Here is a 23,671-nt window from a genome sequence, read left to right as displayed (position 1 = left end):
AGAAGCAGGAGAGGATATTTGAAGTTCACCACTCTCAGTTAAGAGGTCTTTCAGTATTTTCTCTTTACCTCCTAGCACATAATTGCTATGGAAATTGTATGGAAATTCCAATTGCTATTGGAATTGTATGGAAAGAAAATCTAAGTGGAGTGCATTAATAGGAATCCTAAACAGTTCTAGGAAGCCTGTTGTGTCTGCACGCATTTTAGTATTCACATCTGAAGTTTTCATTTACTACTAGGTGCTAATTTCAGCTTTAGAAAATCTCTGAACAGTTTTAAGACTGGAAAAAAAAAGAAAGATAGTACTGCCCATGCTAAGCTCCCTTGACTACCTAGGTGTCTGAATAACACATTTTGTGCTCTTCCACAGCAAATGCAGTTGCTTCAGTCTGGAAATAGATTTGGTGCCTGGGAAGGAACCAGCAACATGCTGCACATTCACAACTAACGCGTGCGACTTGCCGACTGAATTGTCAGAAATGGCTGATTTGAAAGGGGGTAAAAACTTGCTTAAGGTAATCGCAGATATAACTGTTATCTGTTAAGGGCTAGGAACTTAATGCCCCGTTTCTCAAATGAGATTTTACTATAACGAGATAGCTGTATCACGCTCCTAAGTGAAAAGCTCATGAACTTGCCTGCATGGTTATTTCCAACCTCTGTTCTGCTAACAAGCTCCAGAAGTTGTTGTTGCTTATAAAAGTGGTAAATAGACCTGATAAAAATGTTTAGTCTGCAGGGCTGGGTTTTATTTATCATATCACAAAAGAGCAATGTTTTGTTGCATCATGGTCAAAATAGAAGCGACCTTGCTTGTTCATGAGTGCTCAGAGCTTACAGATAAGAGGCAAAATAATAGAGTACAATAGAAAGAGTGTAGTGTAATTATTTGTGGCTTGTCAAGTGAAGCCCTTCTCAGGCCCCAAGTGATTCAAATCTGGGAACTCTGCACAATTCCGTACACTAACCATAGCCAGCATCAGAGAAATCTCACCCAGCTTCTCCGACAGTGCTGAAATTGCATCAGTTTGTCATGCACTGAGCATGCCAGCTCCACGCAATATCATTTGCTTGCAAATCGGCCTGGCCCCAATGCCCTGAGACACATTTCTTTGGTATCTGACTCTTGGCCTGTGATTTGTCATGTCTCTAGCGCTATCGGCGCAAAGTAATTTTAATAGATTCTGATGGTTTGCTCGCGGAAGGTAAAGAATGCAGTGGCATGTAACATGGTTGAGCTCTCATGATGGTGATAGCCAAACAGAGAGTATGGAGAAACGGGAACCTTGTTTTCAGTAGTATTTAACACCCCTCTTCTCAACACTCTGCTGGGGACGGACACCTTCGCTAACTCAGCAGAGACAGGAATTTAGCAGCTCAAGAAAAGAACATTATTTATGCTTAAGAGCTGTTTGTGGATGGAGCATGAAGGCAACAAATGGCTTTGCTCCTTCGTGCTGGGGCAGGGTGTAAAAATGTTCAGTAATTTCTGTGGAGGAAACTGAATTTATTCCATTTTTATTTCCTTGGTGCTTAACCAAGTATTAATTATTTGGAGGTGTAGTACTCTCTAAGCAACATCACTGCATGTTTTTAGCACTTAGGGTCTTCAAACAAAGAGGGAGAGAAGGACTTGTACAATTTGTTCTAAAATGATATGAAATTGGATAAATTTGATTTAGAATGTAGATTTCTGATGAGTTTATCTGTAGTTTTTAATTACCTATTTGAGACTTGTTGGATAATTAAACCTTTGTTTGGAGTAGTTTTGTTTCGTTACAAAATAAATGTGTGACTTTTTGCTCTTCCTTTGACACCACTGAGATGAGATTATTTCGCCATTGACAACTCTGATCTTTGCATCATTTTATTTTTATTATTTATTTAATATTTTTCAGCTGACTTCCTAAATTGATTACTACTTCTGTGTTGGAGCCTGCAGCATAGCTCACCAGAATTCTGCTGACACCGATCGATTAATGTGAAGGTGTTAATGTTAGTGATTTCATCTAAGAGACATTCAAAACCATGTCAGTAATCTGTTCTTAAAAACTGCCAGATCCTCGAATCTTGTTGTTTTGAAACATGTTAGTTTGGGTTAACAAGAATTTCTATGAAGAGCAGAAAAAAAAAAGAGTGTGTTACCGAGTCCTGTGGGAAGGGCAAATTTTAATCAGTTGTTGTACATTAGTATGGCGTACATGCTTTAATATTTAACAAACTGCTTTAAAAAATGTTCTTATTAATATTCATGGCATCTCTGAGGGATTTATAAAAATGCCTGAGCACAATCCATATTTTATTTTATTTTTTTCCAGTTTTACCTTGGGAATTTCTGACAGCACTGTAACTCTGAGCACCCCGCTAGCAACTCTATGCAGCATTTTCCTTCCCCCTTCAGCTCTAACAGTTTTTAGCATTTTTCTTTAGCTAAGCACAATGTTCCAGTGAGCCTGCATTTTTTTTTCTTCCCCCTTTCTGTTCTAAATATATTCAGAAAAATACTATTGTGTTACACAATTTCTGAGAGAAGTTCTGGGCTGTTCTCTTCCCTTTGGAAGTATTACAGCTTCTCATAGTGGCACGGTTGCTGAAATAATCATGAGCTGCTCCATCTTTTTTTTCTCTGGGCAGGAAAAGAAACATATTTAGTTTGCTAAAGGGGGATTAGCCATTCTTTCTGTTCCTAAGTAGCATTACATTTTGAGGCAGACTTGTTACAACAGATGTTTTTTTCCTTGTTTAAACACCACTAATACTATTCCGTAAAGCATTTGTGTTCATTATTTATCTTCTTTAGTACTTCAGACTTAAAAATGTTTAACAGTGAAGAATGGGACCAAGCCTTTCTGTGTCTCTGTGTACATGCATAGCACATCCAGGTAGCTTAGCTTCTCTGTATTCTCAGCGTCAGTGATTTACTTATTGCTGATTTTTAGATGTAGCTTTTCCCCCTTAACATCAAGGAAATGATCAAACAATCTCCTGCATTTCCTAAAGGACTAAAAACAGAAGACTTGGGTGTGCAGCATTATGATGGTGTGTCTCTGGTCTAAGCACTAACGAAGCCAGTTGTCTTTCATTGCTATCCTTGGTGCTTGCAGAACATTTGATGTTGAGCAAATTAAAAGCATGCAAAAATCACTGTTATTAGCAAGAGTGGTCGCTAAGACAAAAAGTCTTTATTTGTCGTATCTCATGCAAGCATTTTCTGTGTTTCTCAGGAAAACAGTGAGATTATTTTGGGCAGTATGATAAGCAAAGACTCAGTGTTCACTCAGCCCTCAGATGCAAACTTGGTATGATGGAAGCTTCTTTTTACCTCCCTCATTGGTAGCAGTTCTTAGCTGCTAGTTTGTAGACATTGAAAGACAGTTCCATTTACAAATCTCCAACATATTGACAGAAGAGCATTTAATGCCTAAATGTATATTTTTACAGGGTATGTTGTAGTGCTCCATGTACTTCAGTGAAAACAGTATCAAAGTTCATTGTATAGTTTTGGAGGGGGAAAAAAGAAGTCAAGTTACAGGCTTCTTAAATGTTTTATAGCATGCCAGTGTTGTTTTTGCTGTTATTTTTTTTATTCTTTTTATTCTCCTTTGTCTAGCGTTGTAAATATTTAAATACGGGTCCCAAAAATAAAATCTCTATAAAATGTGTATCTTAAGCTGAAGACTCCAGGGGTTTAGTGTGCTAAATTAGCACTGGTTGAATGCATTCTAAAAACATCTTTGGGCTGCAATTGTTCACTTCAACAGCTTTGTTGACTGGTCAGAAGTGAAAAATCATGTTGTAGACCAGACTGTGACCACTGAGAAGTTCAGAGGTCTTAATTTTGCCTCCAGGACCCAGCTAGCCCTGAGCAGCTGGGAGTGGTAATGTTCATACTGTGAGCTTACAGAAAACAAGTCTTGAGCAATGCTGGATTGATGTGGAAATGTGCAGTAACTACAGAATATTCCCCTTACTTTGCAGTAATTTTGGAACAGTGAGAGGAGAGCAAAGGCTTCCTTTAGGAGTGGAAATCAGCAGTGCCCATTGCTGGTGAAAATACATAATTAGTAGCAATGGCTGTGTTGAAAAAATGGTGTTTTGTAGCTGAGAATTTTTCTTTCTCATATTGCTGTTAAGATCTTGAACTGTTTCTCCAACAACTTCAATTGTTAAATTAATAAAGAGTGTATCAGGTGATATGTGCATTGCAGAATCCATTATTGGTCACCTAATATTGGGTTATTAGTTGCATGTTAAAGCAGCTAGTGTTTAGACAGATACTTCTATGACACATATGTCTAATATGTGTAATATAAATAGAAGTAAACTTAATCTGATTCATGGGGACTTGTTGTAGCAACTGGTATTAATGTTCAATTGGGAAAGCACAGTAAAAAATGTATTTTTCATGTAAAGACAATAGACTAAAGATTGTTCCTTCTAGGACTTTTTGGTGGGGGAAGTTTAAATTCTTAATAACCTCAGTCTTAGATGCAGGTATATGGTAAGTGTTATTTACAAGACCTTTTCTTGATTATTTTCTTATTTACATTAAAAAGAACTGAATTTTAAAAACTCCTTAGAATACAGTGGTGGATTTTTGCTTCCAAATAATTAGCCTCAATCATTCTGTAACCTGAAAGAAGTAATTATTGTCTTAGATGAGGTTTGTCCATGTAAACTTGTATGGATTTGTTCCTGCTGGGTTTATCTTTGCTCAGGTGCCTCGCTGACCGGCAGGGGTCACTCTGTGCATTGAATTTGGGAAGTATGTAAAGTCATTTTAATTACATTATTTTAACATTTTTAAGGAAATTAATTCGAAATTGAAACTTTAAGGCCACTTTTAACAACTCCAGTGGAAAGATGTCAAGCATGTGTTGCCTTATACTTAAGTGTGTATTTATTAGGCTAAGGAGGTGGTTGATAGTATCCTGCCCAAGTCTGATGGTTTATTTATTCATTTATCATGCAACTAGTTCATAATCAATGTGGTCACTTCAAACCTCTGTGTAAAATCCATTGCCAGTTTTTCTGCATTGGCTGTGCTGAGGAAAATCTCTTTCCCTTCTATAAAATCCATAGCTAAATATTTCTAGTATAAGAAAATGAAAGGACATAAGCATCTTGATCTATTCATAAATATAATTTATCAAATTCTGAAAGAAATGGCAAGACTTTGTTACTTGCAGTACTTTAATTACTGGAATTTCTCAATGGGGTATACGTTGCACATAATTAAATGGAACCAACTATGTTAATTTTCATATCCTTTACTTGATCTCCTCTTCTAAACATAGGGCAGAGTTTTCTGTATCTGTGAAGAATATTTCTGCTTTTTTTCCTTAGCTATCTTCTCTTTACTATACATCGATTATATTATTATTATATTATATTATATTATTATTAATTATAGCATTGAGAAGGGGAATAACAGTTGGCAGAAGGCAACACCCCTGTTTACACTGTATTTCTGTTTTGCAAAATTGATATGTGGGTTGATTAGGTATTATAGAAAGTGACAGCTTGCAGGCACAGAAAAGTCTTTAAGTGACTGATAAATACTTGATTGGAATTGAATAAAAAAATTTAATCATTCTGACGAGGTGATAACATATTGTTCCAACTGTTAGTTGAATAATATTACTCCTGTTAAAGAGTTTCATAGTGTAGTGTGAGCTAATTTGCTTTCTCTTTATATTTGTTCTCTGCATCTCCAGTGAAGCTGTTATAGCCTGTAAGAATAAGAGCTTTCCCTCTGCCTCTAAGTCTACTAATTGTTCTGGTCACTTAAACATAACATTTTAACACTTCTATTTCCTCAGAACTTTGAAACAGGCCTCCTGCCAGATTGCCTTATATCATATTTGTCGAAAATCAAGAAAATTGAATATTTCTGACTCTACAGTAGATGAATACATGGCAAAATTCTGCTGAGGTTTTGTCACGATGATACTTACCAGCCTTTTTAAGACAACAGCCTATGGCACTAAAATCTATATTTTTCCACTAACAAAGAAAGGTGCCTCTGATGCATAATGAATTGCAAGCATTTGCTTTTCTTTTGACTTTGACTTTAACTCCATTGAGTTTAACAAGGAAAACAAAAGTCATTGCTTCAGCTTTGTGTGCCTGTCTGGAAAGAAGTGAGGATACTGCTACAGGCGTGCTTTGAGCAATGGCTGGGGCATTTACCCAGCTCATATATCCCTGTCATAAAGAGTCAGTTTCTCTTCTTCTGAAGTCAGATGTAGTGATGTAGGCTTTCTGTGAATCATTCACAAGGAAGAAAAAGCATTCTGTCTCCTCTAAAAGAGAAACATACCTATGATGGATGTTTTCCTGTAATGAAATAAAGGAATATTAAAATAATGTCCTAAATTTGAGCAAATAATTTGGATTATTGCATGATGCAGTTAGGAGCTGGCTATTGCCTTAGAAAAATGAAAGCTAAATCTAAAAAAGATTAAGTTGTAGCTTTCACGTTTTTAAGTTAACACACATATCTTACTTTAAGATAGTAAAGTGTGTTTATTGTAATTCTCCTTCAAATTCTGCTTGTCCTCATGGATCCATATGTTAACAGCCTGTCATACAGTCTGTGTTTCTGGTCCTTTTAGCTCCTACTCTGTTACAGTCAAAGTCCATGGCTACAAGATGCATCCTGGAAAAATAGGGAATAAATACAGGGTGGTATATCCTTGATATTCAGGGTGGTTCAAGTTTATTGAATAAGCAGGAATGTTTCTTGTGCTTTGGGTACTTTGCACTTGAATTAAAAGTCAGATTTCTGGTTCATTTAAAAGTAAGTTCACTTTGGTTTGAGTGTTTGAGTTGTTTTTTTCCTAATTGGTTGTGAATTGCTGCCATCATCAGTATCAGCATCAAGGCTTTGAGCCCACATAGTTTTTTATATATATATATATATATATATATATATATATATATATATATATATATATTTATATATATATCAGACAACTGAGATGAATAGAATTTCCTGTTTTCTCTATAAGCACGACATACAAGAACCAGACTTGGAAAGGACAAAATGTAATTTGTCTGTGACTTCTTGTCTAAAGATATTCTTTCTGATACTGTAGAGTTCTTAAGAATAAAAGTTTATGCCGTAATGTTAGGGCAGAAATGTTAAGAACTTCTTTATCTTTGTTTTCTTCGTTTATTTTTTGCAATGACTCTTTAAAAACTTCTTAAATACACATAAAATAATTCTAAGATATACATAAAATATCCACAGTTGTAACTCTCTTATGACTGTACAGATTCAGTGAAACAGAAAACAGCAACTCTTGCCATCTTTTCCCATTGTTGCTTATAGATGGAATTGTCCAAGTTGTTTCTGCTAAGAAAAATCAGGTGGATTAAGTTATTCGATTACATTTCTCCGATACTCTTAAAGCATGTATTTCTTTAGTTATATGGGACTTTGATTTACAAATTTCAATTGTAAGTAGTTAAATAAGTGTATGGATTAACTTAGGCTGAGCAATAGTTATGAATCGTGAAGGATGACTCTTGGACCATCTTTTTCCCCTTGGATTTTTCTTGTTTGAAGCAAAGACTTTCTTGCTTATGTCCACTCTAAGATATAAAATGAAGAGCAGGTTCTTCTGAGCTCTGTTCATTTATCAGCCTAGAACCCAGAATTTTGTGATTTAAAGTTCTTCTGTTAATACGTGGCATTTTTTAGTCGTTGCAGGTTACTTTGTCGTGACTGCTTTGAGTCTTGCATTTATACAGCTAATACAAACATAGGTTCTGTAAGGACTGTTTGTATAGTTACATCCTGACAAATTACTCTGTGCAAAATAAGGTGATAGGGAGATTCTATTCAAGGCTACAGAAAGAAGGGAATAAAAATAAGAAGATGGATATTTTCTCTGTAGGGCACTGTAGGACAGTGCATGTGGAAAGCTGCTGTCCAAGAACTCTTCAGCATTTAAATCAATATAGTTTGAAAGACTCTCATGCAAGTAGATATAATAACCTCTGTAATACTAATGATCAGTTATCCCTTCCACTGGGAAACTGTACCAGTCCCAAGTACAAAAATGGTCATTTTAAATGTCTTTACTAAGCAGCACAGTATTCTACAGAAGTAAATGTTGAGTAGATCTGGCTCCCTAAATGGTAATTCCATCTTTTTTTAAAAGGTCAGCTCAATTAAATTTTGGCAAGATTGAGTCTTCATTGTCTCTTAGTGTATTCATCAGGACACATTGGCTGGTAGCTTGCAAGTGTTCATGAGCAAATCGGGTTAATAATACACTGGTACCAGTACAAATAGATTGTCCTCATCCCTGCATAGACAAAACACTCATGAGAAATGTGCAATTCTTTAAGCGCTAGTGGCATGATATAATGAAGTTGTATTCCATTAAGCAGTTGTATACAAGGGAGCAAAATGTCATCACCTGAGTGTGGCTGCATTTCTGTGATACAACCTCATCTGTTCCGTCAACTAGTTTTGCTGTGATCAATAAGCAGTTTTCTGTGGCCTTTCACTACTGTCAGATGTCATTGAATGATGTAAATACACGTCAGAAACTAGAAACTTGACAGCTCACCTAGACTAAAGAGAGAAGTGCAGGAGGGGGAGTGCTGCTGGGATAGATGAGATGACAGCTGGATGTCTGCTGAGTATTAATGGTTTGATATTGCTACAGACAAGATTTTTCATTTTCCATAAGCATGCAGCAAGATGATTGTGCCTTGTACACAAGTCAAATAATTCAGAAATACTGAAAAAAAGCCTTCTTGTATTACAGGGCACGGGACAAAGCGTTTTAAATGGTCTACTTACCTGTGACCTTTTATTCTTGTGTCTTTATACTAAGTCTTGACTCCAACCTTCTCTTAAAATAAAGGAAGATTAAATAAGTGTTGATAGTCTCCTTAGTGGGTAAAGTCTCCAGTCATGTTGGCATACTCCATCACCTAATAGACTTCCATCAGCAACTTCAGGTTTTCATTAGAGAAGCACAGGATCAGAACTTTGTGAGTGTTGTGCTGTGTTGTCAGGTTCTTTTGTTTGTTTGCTTTGGTTTAGATTAATTGTGGAGTAGTTTTGAAATGGCTTTCAGAACTGACAGTGGAGGATTAAAGAGAAAGTAATCCACTGTGATGAATTTGAGATGGAGTGTGAAGTTTTATTCTTACTTGAAATGTTTGATTGAACTTCATGATTCCAACAGGGCATTAGCTGGCATAACTGGTAATAAAAAGATGTTAGTGGTACTCAGTTTTGCATTTACAGCTTTGAGGAATGGACTTTTGTTCAGGTTTTAATGCAAGAAACTTATACCACAAATTCCAAGCACAATTTTATGGGAAATGGGGATGTTTCTGTAATTGGTTTTAGAGATGAACAGACACTTAAGCTGATGAAGAAGGAGCTTTTTGTCTTAAGGGTTGATTTACTCCTTAAGAAACAAAGACATCCTTCCCATACTCACAGTATCACAGGAAGGAAAGCATGGAAGCTGTGAATTTGAAGAGAAAGCAAATAGGAAAATCAAATCTGCTTTAAAATATATATATAAAAATCTAGTAATGTGAAGTAGCATGAGATCTCTGCTTTTACCTATTTATAACAGCCATCACTGCCACTTCCTTCCACTCTTGCTCTCCTGGACACTAGCAAAAATGCTTAGAAGATGAAGATTGAGGATTCACAGCCTTAGTAAGACTAACCATCATTTATATTGTTAATTATTTGGAGTAAGTTATCTCTGTTTCATATAGGAGGAATAGGCTAGTTGGTTACTGAAGATCAGCTTTTCTGCAGCATAGTGCTTTCCTGTGTTTTCAGATGCTTTCAGCTCTAAATGAGTCTACTCTGAATTAATTCAGTTTATTTTACAAAATCACTTTTAGTTTACTCTATTTGACTACTAACACTGGCAAGTTAAGATTAGATATTTTGCAGTCCAGTGTAGACCCTCCAAGTGTTCTAACCTCCAGAATACCTTGAAAATTGCCACATTAAGAGTGTGAAATTCCGTTTTTCCATTGCTTACAATCTTGCACTTAATACTGTGTTTTTAAAGCTCTTTCTAGAGATATTTCTGCAGTAGTTCTGGAATACTCTTGCAATTCTAAATGTACTACACGGTGATGGTCAGATTTAGGATAAGAGAATCGTGTGGTTGACCCAAACTTGTTGAGATCATATCAATTTTCCATATCCTTCTGGTGTGTTTTTTTTTCCCTCTGTGTATTGCATCTAATAAGATAAACATATAGTTGTATTTTTGTATTTACAGATTTTGCAGTGTTTCTGTCACTTCAAGTTCTTGTTCCTTATTAAGACTTCAGAGATACAAACCAGTAGCTCAGTAATTGCTTTCTTGAATCTGCCTTTAATAATTACATTTAGTAAAGCTGTATCGAAAATTAGAAAGGCAGACTAATGGAAAACTAGATTTTTCACTGAATTAGAAAGCAAGACAATCCATATATTGACAACATTTCAAGTTGAAACAGATCAGGAAAACTGTTTTGGACTGTCTGTGCAAAGAGGCAAACAGAGGCCTGATGTGCAGTGTCATCTGCATTTTATACAGCCAGAGAAACTATAAGAGATTTCATGTACGTAGGTGTCTTGAATGGGGACAGTACAAATCCGATTTGGGAGCAAGTCACTTGAGGTTTTTGGTTTTTTTTTTAGTCAGAGATCTTTTTTCTTAACACTACCAAGAAGTCCAAGAAAGTACAACTTTGTGCTGATTAAAGTGCCTTGAAATAAAAGGCCAGGGAGAGAGGAAGCATATTTTAAGCTGTTATTGTAGACTGGACCATAATCTGCAGAAGAATGTTTCTTGAGTTTGTTATGACAGCCACTGTGAGCCAGTCTGTATGGAGAGGGTAGAAGAGGAAAGGTATTCGGTCATTGTTTAGTCACAACTGAGACCTCTCACCAAAAATTTAAGGCATCTGGATTCCCATTTTAAAAACAAGCAAAAACATTAAAACTATTTTCAGACTCCTATTCCTGATACGCTGAATGTTTTAAATGCTTTAAATCAAGCAAGCGCTTGATTTACTTACAAGCATAGCGTTTACAGTAATAAACGTGTGCTTGCAGCCATAGTGTTAAAAGTGTTATGCTAATATTATTCTCATTTGGAATGGAAATAGTGAATGTATGAGAAAGTTATTCTCTTCCTTCATGTCCATTAGAAATGCTGTCAGGTTTTCCAATCAGAAATGTTAATGTTCAGTTTCGGTAGAACATTACAATTATACACGAAGTTAATGATCAAGATCTTACAAAGCTGGTGTGATAAGAGAGTAAGAAAATCTCACCCTTCTACCTATTGCAGCAGGTTTTTTTTACCTGTATGTCTTAATGAATTTTCCTCCATTTTCTACGAGCTTAAATAATAATTAAGGATTTTTTTTTTTTCCTACTGAAAAATCCTCAGCTGGGTTAATTTCATATTTTTAATGCATTTCAATGATAGAGAAGTTTTGAGAGAAATGTCATGGATAATGTGTCTGTGTAAGCATATTGGCTGTCTCTGTTCTAGATCTGTTGGCTCTCTGCGGGCTCAGGCTTTTAACCTTAGGCCTCTGAATCGTGCCCAAGTGAGATGCTTTAAGTAGGTTTTCCTGGGGAAAACCATAAATTAAATCCTTCAGCTCTGCAATAGCAAAATTCCCAGAGTCTGTAGATTTACAGTTTGCATTAATCTTAAGGCCATACTTACTGTACGCTCTATTTTTTGTACTATTTCTTTTCACGTTCTCATTCCTACATGGGAAGAAGCCATAAAGGTATGTGCTTTGCTCATTAGTTCCCACAACAGTGGCAGCCCTGCAAGTGAAGCAGAGACACATATAAGAAAGGTAATGTGCAACTGACTGCTGAGAACCTCATATACAACCAAGGCAAAGTAAGTTGCTGTGAACAGAGCAGTGATGTTTCTTGTAAATAAATAGAAAACTCAACTCAAGTGAATTAACAAAAGTCTACATCCCTCCTGAAAGGAGGTACTGGAGACTCATAATTATGGGGCTTTAATCCTCTGGCTTTAATTAGTGCAGTATCCAAGCCAAGCTGGCTCCTCTATAGTCTGTGCACGGCCATGACTTAGAATCATAGAATCATTTGAGTTGGAAGGGAACCTTAAAGGTCATCTCATCCAACTCCTGCAATGAACAGGGACATTTTTACTCCATGACTGTATCACAGTCAGAACAGCAGGCAACAATGCCTGCAGAATGACTTCTTTTTTTCCCTTATTTGACAAAAATGGCTCTTCAGAAGCAAACGCCGATGTTTGAAATAAAGCTGCCAGTTTTGTGTAAGAACCATATAGATAGCACACAACAGCTTAGGTAGTTTTAACTCAGTTCTGAAAGGCAGAACAGTGTTTCTTTGCCTTGCACTACGAAGAATGTGAAGTTGATTTTTAGTACTTTGTGTTTTATGTGGCTAAATCCCATTTAGTATTCCTGTGTGTTTAGCAACCTTTAGCAGATATTTCTCTAAATGTAGTCTTTACACATCGCTCATATGTTCTAAGTAATCGCTGTTTGTGCCAAGTGTTGGGTTAACTCCTTCCTTAATATATCAAAGCCTTGAGGAATAGGATGTAACACATTCATTTTGGAAGTCTTGGATAACCCACAAGTTTTCAGACAGCAATTATAAACGCAAACAAAATAACACAGACTTTAAATTATCATAGAAGCATAGCAGGAAGGGACCTTTAAAGGTCATCTGATCCAACTGCCCTGCAATGAACACAGACACCTACAGCTCAATCAGGTGCTCAGAGCCCTGTCCAGCCTGACCTTGAGTGTCTGCAGGAGAAAACTTTGGTTTCTAGCTTCCATTAAATTAGAGTTTCTTGCAGTTAATTAACTGCAGCAGGGGGACGTTTTCATTGTAGCTGGGAGCTGCTTCTTACCTTGAAAAGTGCAAGGATTCTTCGCAGTCTGTGGATGAAATAGCAGTGTTTTGTGATGAAATATAAGACTGCTAACATTTTGCCAGATTTCATCTGTCTCATGAATATATTTCTGTCATCTTTTTTTTGGTTTTTTGTTTTCAAGTATTTTATCCCAGTTTATTGTTTTTATTAGGAAATTCATATCTCTCCCATAACAAAGCCTCATGGTTGTTCTATTAGTTGAATATTTCTGATAAGAGACATTGAGATAATCCAGATGAAGAAGTGGAGCAGAGCAGGCTATTATTTTTGGTTTTGTTCTGTGTGACTGTGAGGATTGCGATGGATTCAGAACCTTTTCCTTTTTCAGTAAAAGATCGAGACATTTTTTTCCTGAGTTTAATTCAAAGGATGTTAGCCAGATAGCTGCCCACACTGACAGCTGGGCTTTAAAGGGGTGCCATCTCCTTAGCAGTTGTTCTCAGCAGGTCTAATAAAGAAAAATACCAAAAACAAGCCAGATCTTGTAGGTTCTTGCTTGGTTACAAATTAGATTTCCATAGTTTCACCAGCAACGGAAAGGCTTTTTAGCTTGGAAAGCCAAAGAAAGTTATTCTTCAGGAAATGACAGCAAAGCTCCGATGGGATTTTTTTTATTATTTTCTTTTTTTATGAACGACGTGTTTGGAAAAGATTGGTTTAAAGTGGGTTGAAAAAATCAGAAAACTACTTACGCTTCCATGTCAGCATCTCCTTCACTCAGCAGTGACACTTGCACAGAAGCCTCCCTCGAGCCTCCCAATCTTTCAGGAGTTAGTCTCACCGGGTTGTGCTATAAATCGTTCTACCAGCTCTCCCTAAAAACCCTGAGAAATGTGACATACTTAAAGGCCATCTTCAGAAAGGATACCCTAGAGTCCTCTGCACGCTTTTTGTGTGTAATTCCTACCAATACTCCATTTTATGACTGTGGAACACCTGTACTGCAAAAGAGGGTAGAATATGGATTATACTTAATTATTATTAGACTAGAATTATAAGACTGTTGAAGAGTCCATAGTCTGGTCTTCTTTTCTGGGCTCTAATTAATACCTGATCTTGTAGGTTGGACTCACGGCGATGCAACACCAATTATTTGCTCTTACATTGTACATTGTAGTTATCTATCTTATCTGAAGGTATCAGAGCTTTGCTCTTCAATTTGGCACTGCTATGTGCAGAAAGCTGTGGCTCTGTGTTTGCAGGTCTCCTATCAGGAAGACCCAGTAAAGTCTCCTTATCCGCAACATGTTTCCTGTGCAATCAGAAGCATTCTGTGCCTTGTGGAACTATTTCTTCCATGCGGTGTGTAGAGTATAAGATGTAAGTAATGTTTTCCTCTCATATAATTAGGGTGTTAAGTCTGGACTAGAGAAAAAAGTTTGCATTGATTTTTTTCTTTGCATCCGATCCTCTTTACAACTCTGAACTTAAAATATATTCCTGAGGGTACCTTGGAGTTTTTGCACATTGAGAGGAGAATTCTTTAATAGCCTATAGCTGTTCTCCCAAAATAGTCTAAATAGACAAGGAAAAAGAAAAAAAATCAATGCGCCCAAATAAGGTCATTTGCTCACAGTGATTAGGACACAGAAATAGTCCTTTTCAAGGAGGTGGAATGTATCTCAAGTTATTTTGATGGATTACAAAGATCTGAACTAATTTTGGTAGCGTAAACATCGGTGTGAAGTGACTCTGGTCCCATCCATCCCGTGTTCAAATGGAGGTGGATGTGTTTCGGGCTGGATTGAATCAAGTGCCATCTATTTCTCATGTGGTTTGACTTGCCATCAAGAGCCATTGTGTTTAGACCTGTGTTAGAAAGGTGGGTTCCAGCTGATGGGGAATAGGTTCCAGCAATAGGGAAGCATTTATCCTGCAGGATTCCTGTCTGTTTGCTCTGATCCAAGCTCCATGTACATAACTGTGATAGAAAACTCCTTTCTTGGAGCAAGTACTTTCACTTGCTCCAAGCCTCAGGGTCTTGATGTGATCATCTTTCCTGACCATTGTCTTTCATTCTTCTGGAAATAATTATTTCCAGCATATTCTGAGCAAAACAGAAAAAAAAAAAAAATAAGGAAAAAAAACCACTTTTTTTGTATTGCTTTTCTGCTGATCTTGTCTTCATTTAATAGACCATGTTTTCTTGAGTACTTCAAAATATTTCTCGCCACTTGCCCTTAGTACTGACCTCGCAACCTGAGAATGAAGGAAGTGTCATGTTAGTGACTACTAATTAGCGCATCCGGAGAGCTGCTTCTCCTGGCCTTCAACCTCCCAGAGGCAGCAACAAAAGCTGTCACTTGTATCATACAAAGAAAACAAGCGTTCGCGGTGGCTTTTTTTGTTGTCCCCCCCACACACCCCAGGTTACAGATAGTAGCTCGATTGAAACTGCATCCGAGTTTGTAGGTTAGGAGGTAATTAACCCGCAGAGTAGTGGTTGAATGTTTTTCTCCATGCATAGCACGAGGCTTTTATTACCTGGGTTTTTACTGCATGCGTGCTATTTTCATGGTAAGAAAAGAGAATAACCTTTATTTCCTTTCAGCCTTTTTGTTGTTATTCCCGCCATCTTCCTTTTTAATATATACTTCCCACTGTGTTAAATATTTCTGCAATTGTTTCAACGTTTTATTATTTATAATTTCTCAGGTCTTCAAGATAGAAGTGCTAATGAGTGGAAGGAAGCATTTTGTGGAGAAGAGGTATAGTGAATTCCATGCTCTCCATAAAAAGGTAATTATCTCTTTTATATTATATTATATTATATTATATTATATTATATTATATTATATTATATTATATTATATTATATTATATTATATTATATTATATTATATTATATTATATTATATTATATTATATTATATTATATTATATTATATATTTATATTATATTTTATATTCTATTATATCTTTTATATTATACGTAGCAGATTCGTTTTACTCTAATTGTTTCCCCTCACTCGAAATTGTTAACATTTATGCCTTATCTTAAATACATCTTGTGATTCATGTCTTTGGAAGACAGTCCTTAGCTTAAGCACTGGCCTGCATTGTGGAAGTGAGGATGGTGGGTAGTGGGCTGATATTTCTAACTCTCCTTTTAGGTTGTTTTTTACGTGCTGCATTGCCAAAATGCCATCTGTACTATGTTGGGTTGTTTTTTTTCTTATAAAATGATGAAATACAGCACGTTCCTATAGCAAAGCAATACGGCTTTGTTTTTTTTTTATTCTGTTAATGCAAGTAATTTATGTTAAATCTATAAATTGAATTGCTAACCTTCTGAGCTGAGGCAACAGCTCGTGCACACCAGGAATCTAAGCATGAAAAAGGCTGAATAAGCTGGCTCACTCTGCTGCTCTTCATACAGTGAACGTGGTAGGAAATATCCCTTAAGCCCGTCTACTGAGTCCTCTTACTGGTGTGTGAACTTAATTCTCTCATGATTGAGCATCCACTAATTGTTTTGCTGTCTGTTAAAGGGAAGGTATAACCTCCTTTTGTTTGGTATCCCTGAGTCATCTTAGGAATGGTCTCATTCAGGGAGGAAGCAGAGAGGTGGCAGAGGGAATGAATTTTGACAGCCTTACATTGATATGAGCCAACCTGGGACAACAGGAAGAAACTGTTGAGATATGTCTTTGTCCTAAAGAATTTTATAAACAAATATATTTTGCTTTACTGCACAGTAATCAATATGTGCTATTATTTCTTGGCCTTTTGCTTCTCGTCTGAGTTGTGGTAATTGACTGCCACTTTATAAAGTGCATTTTCTTGTTTATTGCTTTAATTTGGATCTCTGTCACATCTTTTTTTTCTTGTGTTTTATTTGAATATGATAACATGAGCAACAGTGTCAGAATCAGCAATACAACTGTAACCAACCTAGCCTTTCCCATATATGTGCTTCATTTTACACAAACATACAACAAGTGAAAGCAAAATAGAGTGTACTGACTAAAAATTGCACACAACTGGATCTCTGTCCAAAACAACAGCAAAATGTTCAGCTGAAACTCAAACAGGACTCTTGAATCACCATTTAATACATCTTACACCTCATCTGCTTGGTGTCTGTCTTAAGTTGTGCTGTGGTTTCCTTACTTGTTCCAGCATAGATGCAAAGCACCCAACATATTTGGCACAACGTGCTATTTAAGTCTTCTTTTTTCTTCCACAATAATACTTAGGTCTGTAGTAAACAAAGAGCCAAAGAGCTCCTGGTGCGAGGCTGCTTCAGTGCTTTAGGTGTTGCAGAAATACCTAACCCTAATATCTCTAACAATACATACCATCATTTCACCATTTATTCATTTGTTTTGTGTTAGAAAAAAACAGAAAATCCCAAAGGTCTTAAGATTCTCTTCTTCCCCTTTAATTCAGAAGGTGAGTTCTACTCTCCAATGCTGTACGTGCCTAAGAATTATAAAGGTATTATTAAATGTACTGCACTTTCAAGGTGCCCTTAGCACTGGAGATGAGTGGTGAGCAGCAGAAATAAAGCCTTTGCTGGGGTAGAGAGTGGGGCAGATTGCTCCTTTGCCTGAGGAGGTTGTGCTGCACTAGGATCTTATTTAGGAAGGGAAGGACAGCATAGCTGATGAGAAATTATTCATTCATCAGAGTGCCAATAATGCCAATTAATAGATTCTTTTAGTTATGAATTTGGTTTTTGATTTTTTAGGAAAGCCATTTCCAAGAAAGTGGCTGGATTTGTCTTACTGTGCTCACCTTCTCTTGTATACCAATTTCCTGTGCAATCTGGCTGTAATGGAAAGGGTTTAAAATCTAGCACTGTTAAGAAATCGGGAAGTTGCAAAATATTTCCAGAGCAATGGAGATTTCTACTCTGGAGCTTCGTTACTTGTGATTGTAGAGACGTCGAAATGTTGGCACTGCTTTTTCCTATAGTGACATCTCAGCAATCTCAAAGATGAAATGTAAATTCTCAGTCTCCCATGGGTACACATGTCAAAGTCAATTTTGAGCTTCTTTCCTTGCCTCCCTTGCCTCAGATTTACTCAGAGGCGATATACAACAGAAAGAATGTCCAATGTCACCTCCTATTAAAATGCACTGAAGCCTATTCCCGTTATTGTTTTTGCTCCGTAGTTTTGAGGGAAACGTTAATATTGGCTGGTTGCTCTAGAAAGAGATTTCTTACTGCTGTCATAATAGATACTGCTGTCATAATAGATATCTGTGTCTGTCTGTCTGCTCTCATTTAGGCCTACACACACATATTTCTGCATATATCTACAAAGGATTTCTTATGGGAATCTTCAGAGGAACAGTTGTGGAGCTCTTTTGAAAGCATATTCAGTGGCAGTCTTGCTGTTTCTCTATGTAAGCTATTAAACACAACTGCCAATCCATTTGGGCAATGTGAGGGTGTGCATATCTTGCTCTCTTGATTACTGAAAAATGTTTAGCTCTCTCAGACGTTTAGTCTGGATTTCTTTTTGTTTTAGCTGAAGAAATGCATAAGGACTCCAGAGATCCCCTCAAAGCACGTAAGGAACTGGGTCCCAAAGGTGCTGGAGCAGAGACGACAAGGCTTGGAGCTGTACTTGCAGGTGAGTCTCCTCTCACTTTAGAGCTGTAGTATTGAAAGCATCTGTGGGTAGTTCAGGTATAAAGAGGGCTGTTTCAACAAGAAGCAATTTAAAATGAGGACAGCGAGTTGCATCCTTACTGACAGTGTTCACTTAGCAAGTCTAGCAGCTAGAAACCTGGACTGTTTGCATTTTGCTTCTGATTAGGCTGCTTCTCATTAGGTTGCTGTCTGACTTCCACAAACTTACAGGCACATAAAATAGTAATTCTGTTCTTTCAAAATCTGATTTTGTTGTGCTAAGGAAGAGTGTTAAAAAAGAAGTAGGGTTTAACTAAGTGGCCTCAGATTAGGCAGACTACAGAAGAAGCAGCTCATCGAATTCATATCCCTCTTCTGTACATCTCTGTATCTGAATTGTTCATCTAGTTGAAGTAGGCATTCATCATCTCTTATTCATCTCACTGGGGGCACTTCATTTAGAGTCCTACCTGGGCACTCATTTTGCTGCAGACTGTGATGGGAACCCACAGGGAGCTATTTGGACATACAAATATATAAATATATGAATGATAAATCCCATCCTTTTTTAATAGATGAAATTTCTACTCTCACTGTGATTGCTTCAAAAATTATTCTCTTGCAAGTTAAAAATGCCCTCATTTTCAGAACAGAGATTACTTAAGGAGGAGGAAATAATTGCAATGTGATGCAAGAAAGTATTTCTGATATTCTTTATAAAGCAAGTTGGAAAGAAATAGGAAAGATCAGCTCAGTTTTTATTCTGAGGTATAAGGAGAGTTTCTGGAAGTAGAGTTTATTTTTGTTTGGTGATTATTTTTCAGCTGAAACATAGAATCATAGAATTGAGTGGGAAGGGACCTTTAAAGGCCATGTAGTCCCCACCTCTCAGCCTGTCCTCATAGGGTGATGTTCCATCCCCACTGTGGATGTCATTAAGGAAGATGTTAAAGAGCTTTGGTCTCAGTACTGCCTCCTGAGGGGTTCCACCTGATCTCTATCTGACAATCAGCCATTGACCACCCGTCTGCGAGTACAATCTTGCAGCCAGTTCCTGGTCCATCCAACAGATCACCTCCCACATCCATGTCTTTCTAATTCAGAGAGAATTATGTCATGGAGAACCAAGTAAAAAGCCTTACTGAAGTCTAGATAGATGATGTCAATGGATCTTTCCTTGTCCACTGGTGCAGGTACACCATCATAAAAAGCAGCAAAGTTGGTCAGGCAGGGCCTGCCCTTAGTGAAGGTGAATTAGCTGCCCTATAGCACCACCCCACTCTTCCATGTGCCTTCCATGGTCTTCCCTGGCACAGAGGTAAGCCTGACAGGTAGTAGTTCCCTAGGCCCTTCTTCCTACCCTTCTTATAACTGGATGCAGCGTTGCCTTTTCCAGTCACCGTGACTGTTCAAGTATCATCAAGAGTGGCTCAGTTTGTTATTGTGGGTTAAAAATAACACCACAGTTGCCAAATCCTTTTGGTTTTGAAAGAAAAAAAAAAAGATCTTTTTTGTTTCAGTGGCTGTCAGCACAGTTTGTGCAATCATCGGCGTGTTCTTGTTTTACAGATGTTTTCTTTCACTTCTTTTTTTTATTACTGATTAAACTTTAAAAGAACATCTCCCCCTACTGGAAGAGTTAGTCAAGTCTTAGATTGTGCATTCTTCATGTAATTGACTCATACCACCTTCTGTCACTGGTGGCTATCGCAAGAATATGCAGTGGTTAAGACTTGAAAGGACAATGCCAAAAACAAATAACATGCTATGCCAATTGCAGTCGCACACAGACGTCTTTCTGACATAGCCTAATCATGCTGAGTTTTTAATATATTTTTAATATATAATTCCCTATGGTTGAAATTTGGATGAAAACCATGAGATGAAATTAGAACATTTGATCTATCTCTGTATCACATAGTAAGGAAAGCAAAGAATTCCATGGTCTGAGATTGAGAATACTGAGAATGTGTATTCTAGCTATATTAGCAATATTCAGCAAAATTCTGCCAGCTAAAATTCATCACACAGGTTATTTTTCTTGGTTCTGAAAGCTAGCTGAGAACGTGTTTGTCCTGTAGTGGCCTGATATTCCTGAAATTGTCAAAGATTGGTTTATATCTGTTATTTTTAAGTGACTTTCATATTCAGTGACCTTGTCTGAGATTTACATCTTTTGTTTTTAATACAGTGAGACAGTTGACTGGTAATGCACTAGTGCACTTATTGGAATAGTGTACATATTAATAATAGAGAGCCCTTGTGAATGTTAAATATATTTTAAAAATATATTTAAAAATATTTTAACTCCCAATCCTACCTGAAAAAGAATGGTTAAATAAAACTCAACAGAGAGGAAGAAATAAAAAGAGTTCAGAACATTTTTACCGTGTTTTGAGAAATATAAAGATCTCCGTATGTGATAAGTGCACTTCTGGGAGACATTGCTTTCCCTTTGCCCAACAGATACTGCTGGTTGCTAATTAGTTCTATAAATGTTAATGGCGAAATGATCTTAGGACTGCTCAATGATCATTCAGCTATTCAAATTTTATTTCCGTGTTCTTTATTACCCATTCTGTCAATTTTAACATTCATTACAATTATCCTCCCTTTATATTCTCAGACGTGTGCTCCCCATCAAGGGTTATTCCTGAATACCCGTGTGTTAATGCATAAAGGTACTGAGAAGGCAAACGTTGAAACTATTTAAAAGGAAGACTGGAAAAGTTTGTGGAAGACTTTATGCTTATCTTAGGAAGTCTGTGACTTGGAAATAACTTTTGAGGCTTCTGATCTATTGAGGGAAGGTATCTCGTGCTAGTCCTGTTCATTTATGCTCTTCCTTGGTGACCTTTTATCACAGCTGATTTGGGGACGGGATGCAGTAGTGAATGCACCTCTGAGGTTAATTGCTTTGCATGTGTTGGGTATCTGGCTTTATTCTTTGAAGCTGAATGCACAGGAAGAAATTTCAAACGTTGGAACTTCTGTGCAAAACGTGGGCCTATTTTTGTTCTTCTCCACCTTACTCTGTGGGCTTTGTCTCACTGTGCTTCTCTTTAACCTATCACCGTATCTGAGAGCAAGAGCTGGATAGGGTTCTCTGTGACTTCCTTATGTCATTCATTAATCACCACAAAGATTTCTGTAGAAGCCGTCCTCCCCTTTGTCCTATGTACCTATTCTCTGTTGGAATCTATTTCTAACTAATTTAACACCAAATTGGCTTATTTGCAGGGGGAAAAAAAAGAAAAAAAGAAAAGAAATCCCATCAGGTCCAGAATGGATGCTTATCTTCCTGATTGCTGTTTTTGGGAAGCAGTTTTCTTTTAAATTCAGATGCATACATCTGAAGAGGCTGGTTTTAGGAAGCCGCAAATGAAAGTTGGGAGCAGTGAAATAAGATCTAACTCGTGTCTTGCTGGAAAGGTAGTTGGATCACACGTGTCCATTAATCACAACAAAAATTCTCTCTATCATCCAAAATTAATCAGTGTCATCCTTCTCTAATGCCGTTTAGTCTACGGTAATCGAGGTTGAGCTCCACCTGTAAGGAGCTATAAAAGCAATGGTATGACAAGAATAAAAAGGCAAAATGTTCTTTGTCCTTATTAAAGACTGTGAGCAGAGTGTTAAATAATATTAATGGCTTGGATTGTCAGTACTTAACAGTACTTTCCTAGTACAAGTGATTTTATTGATCGATACAGTCTCAATGTAACAGGGCAGATTATTCTACTGATTTTATCGAAACCTTAACTAAGTTTGTTAGTATACCACATATCTTTAAATAGATCTAGATGATGATGTAGATTAAGGAAAGCAGACCACCATCCATCTTTTTTTGATTGGTTAATAACTTAAATCCATCATTGCTAAGACCAGCTCTTTTAAGATTCTGTTGTGCATACACGTTTCTTTGGTGGTACAGATACGTAGCTGGTTTTCAGTGGCTGTGGGTTTTCAGGGAGTGTGTTTGACAGATGCAGACTTCCACATTGGTTCAGCGGAGCTATAAAACAAAAGAGGGAAGCAAAATTAATTTTGCAGATAATTTAAAAATGGCTTTTTAATTACAATCTCTGTTTACAGATTTTTATATGCTGTGTTTCCTACAGCAATGCTTAGGAAAGTCACCTGATTTTCTTATTGATTTTTAAGTGGTGGCACTTTGTAATTTTATGCTTTGTATATTTTCCTTTATCTTCAATAATCTGTAGATTCTCTTTTGCTACATAGAGCTACTCTACGTGACTTTCTCTCTCATTCTCATCTTAAGTCAGAACTGATGACAATAAACTTTACTCAGTTTATATTGTATATACTGTGAGAAATGGTCTCCATCATGACCTGCATATGCTCAAAGTAACCAGAAGATTCTGAGGGAAGTGAAAGAAATGAAGTTTTTTGCCCTGTGTCGCAGCCTGTATGAGCAAGATGTTAAATCTGGAGTCCCCATTATGTGCAGTCTGCTGACTCCATCATTCTAATATCCAGATACCTTCTAGAGCAATAGGAAGTTTGAGTCTCTCATCTTATTTATCCATGATGAAAGGAAATAAATGTGACCATCTGTGATCCTGAAGGCTGAATCCCCATTTAACACATAGATTTTACTTTTTTTTTTTTTCCTTTATAAATATTAATAGATTTGAGTTTGGGGGGAAAGAAAAAAGTTAAACAACTTTTGTCTATTGTGGTAAGGGAAGGAGGGAGCTGCAGTTCTTATAAGGGCAGTTATTATCCCCACCCAGTACTACGGTGGAATGGCAGTTGCTCCCACCTTTTCATCAGTACATATTATTTTAAACAAGTTTTCATTTTCTGCTCTGTGTTGTCTTACATGAGCCAATTCTTACTTTTTTCACGTACAAATGATTATTGCTTTTTTTAAACTGTGCTTTCAAGGCCAGTTAAACCTTATGGGCTTTCTCTTAAAATCAACCTGCAAAGTTACTTAATGAGGAGAAAAATACTTAATAGTGAAAGAGTATTTTATTACTGCGTGTGTAGTGCAATACAATATGGTTTGTTATGATTATTCAGTAGTATATGGCATTAGATAAACCTGAGTTTTTACACATTAGGGCATATTTGAAGGTGGGAGGTTGAAAACAATACAG

General features: G+C 36.9%; 1 protein-coding gene across 3 annotated transcripts in view; it reads left to right on the top strand.

Annotated features, from left to right (window-relative positions):
• SNX24 (sorting nexin 24) overlaps positions 1 to 23,671 on the top strand; it is a 44,653-nt gene that overhangs the window by 3,598 nt on the left and 17,384 nt on the right. Inside the window, exons 2-5 of one of the 3 annotated variants that reach the window (XM_085529839.1) lie at positions 373 to 517; positions 14,164 to 14,281; positions 15,617 to 15,700; positions 18,442 to 18,546. In XM_085529839.1, the coding sequence (XP_085385965.1) occupies positions 15,638 to 15,700; positions 18,442 to 18,546 (168 nt within the window). In that variant the 5' untranslated portion in view covers positions 373 to 517; positions 14,164 to 14,281; positions 15,617 to 15,637. The remainder of the gene's footprint in view (positions 1 to 372; positions 518 to 14,163; positions 14,282 to 15,616; positions 15,701 to 18,441; positions 18,547 to 23,671) is intronic. The other 2 variants (XM_015850059.3, XM_015850060.3) reach the window with 2 other exon arrangements.

Source organism: Coturnix japonica, chromosome Z, assembly GCF_054131305.1.
Source record: "Coturnix japonica strain WE chromosome Z, WE-NBRP24, whole genome shotgun sequence".
In the NCBI taxonomy this organism is placed as follows: domain Eukaryota; kingdom Metazoa; phylum Chordata; class Aves; order Galliformes; family Phasianidae; genus Coturnix; species Coturnix japonica.
Note: the sequence above shows the minus strand (reverse complement) of the source record. Positions and strands in the feature narration are given on the sequence as shown.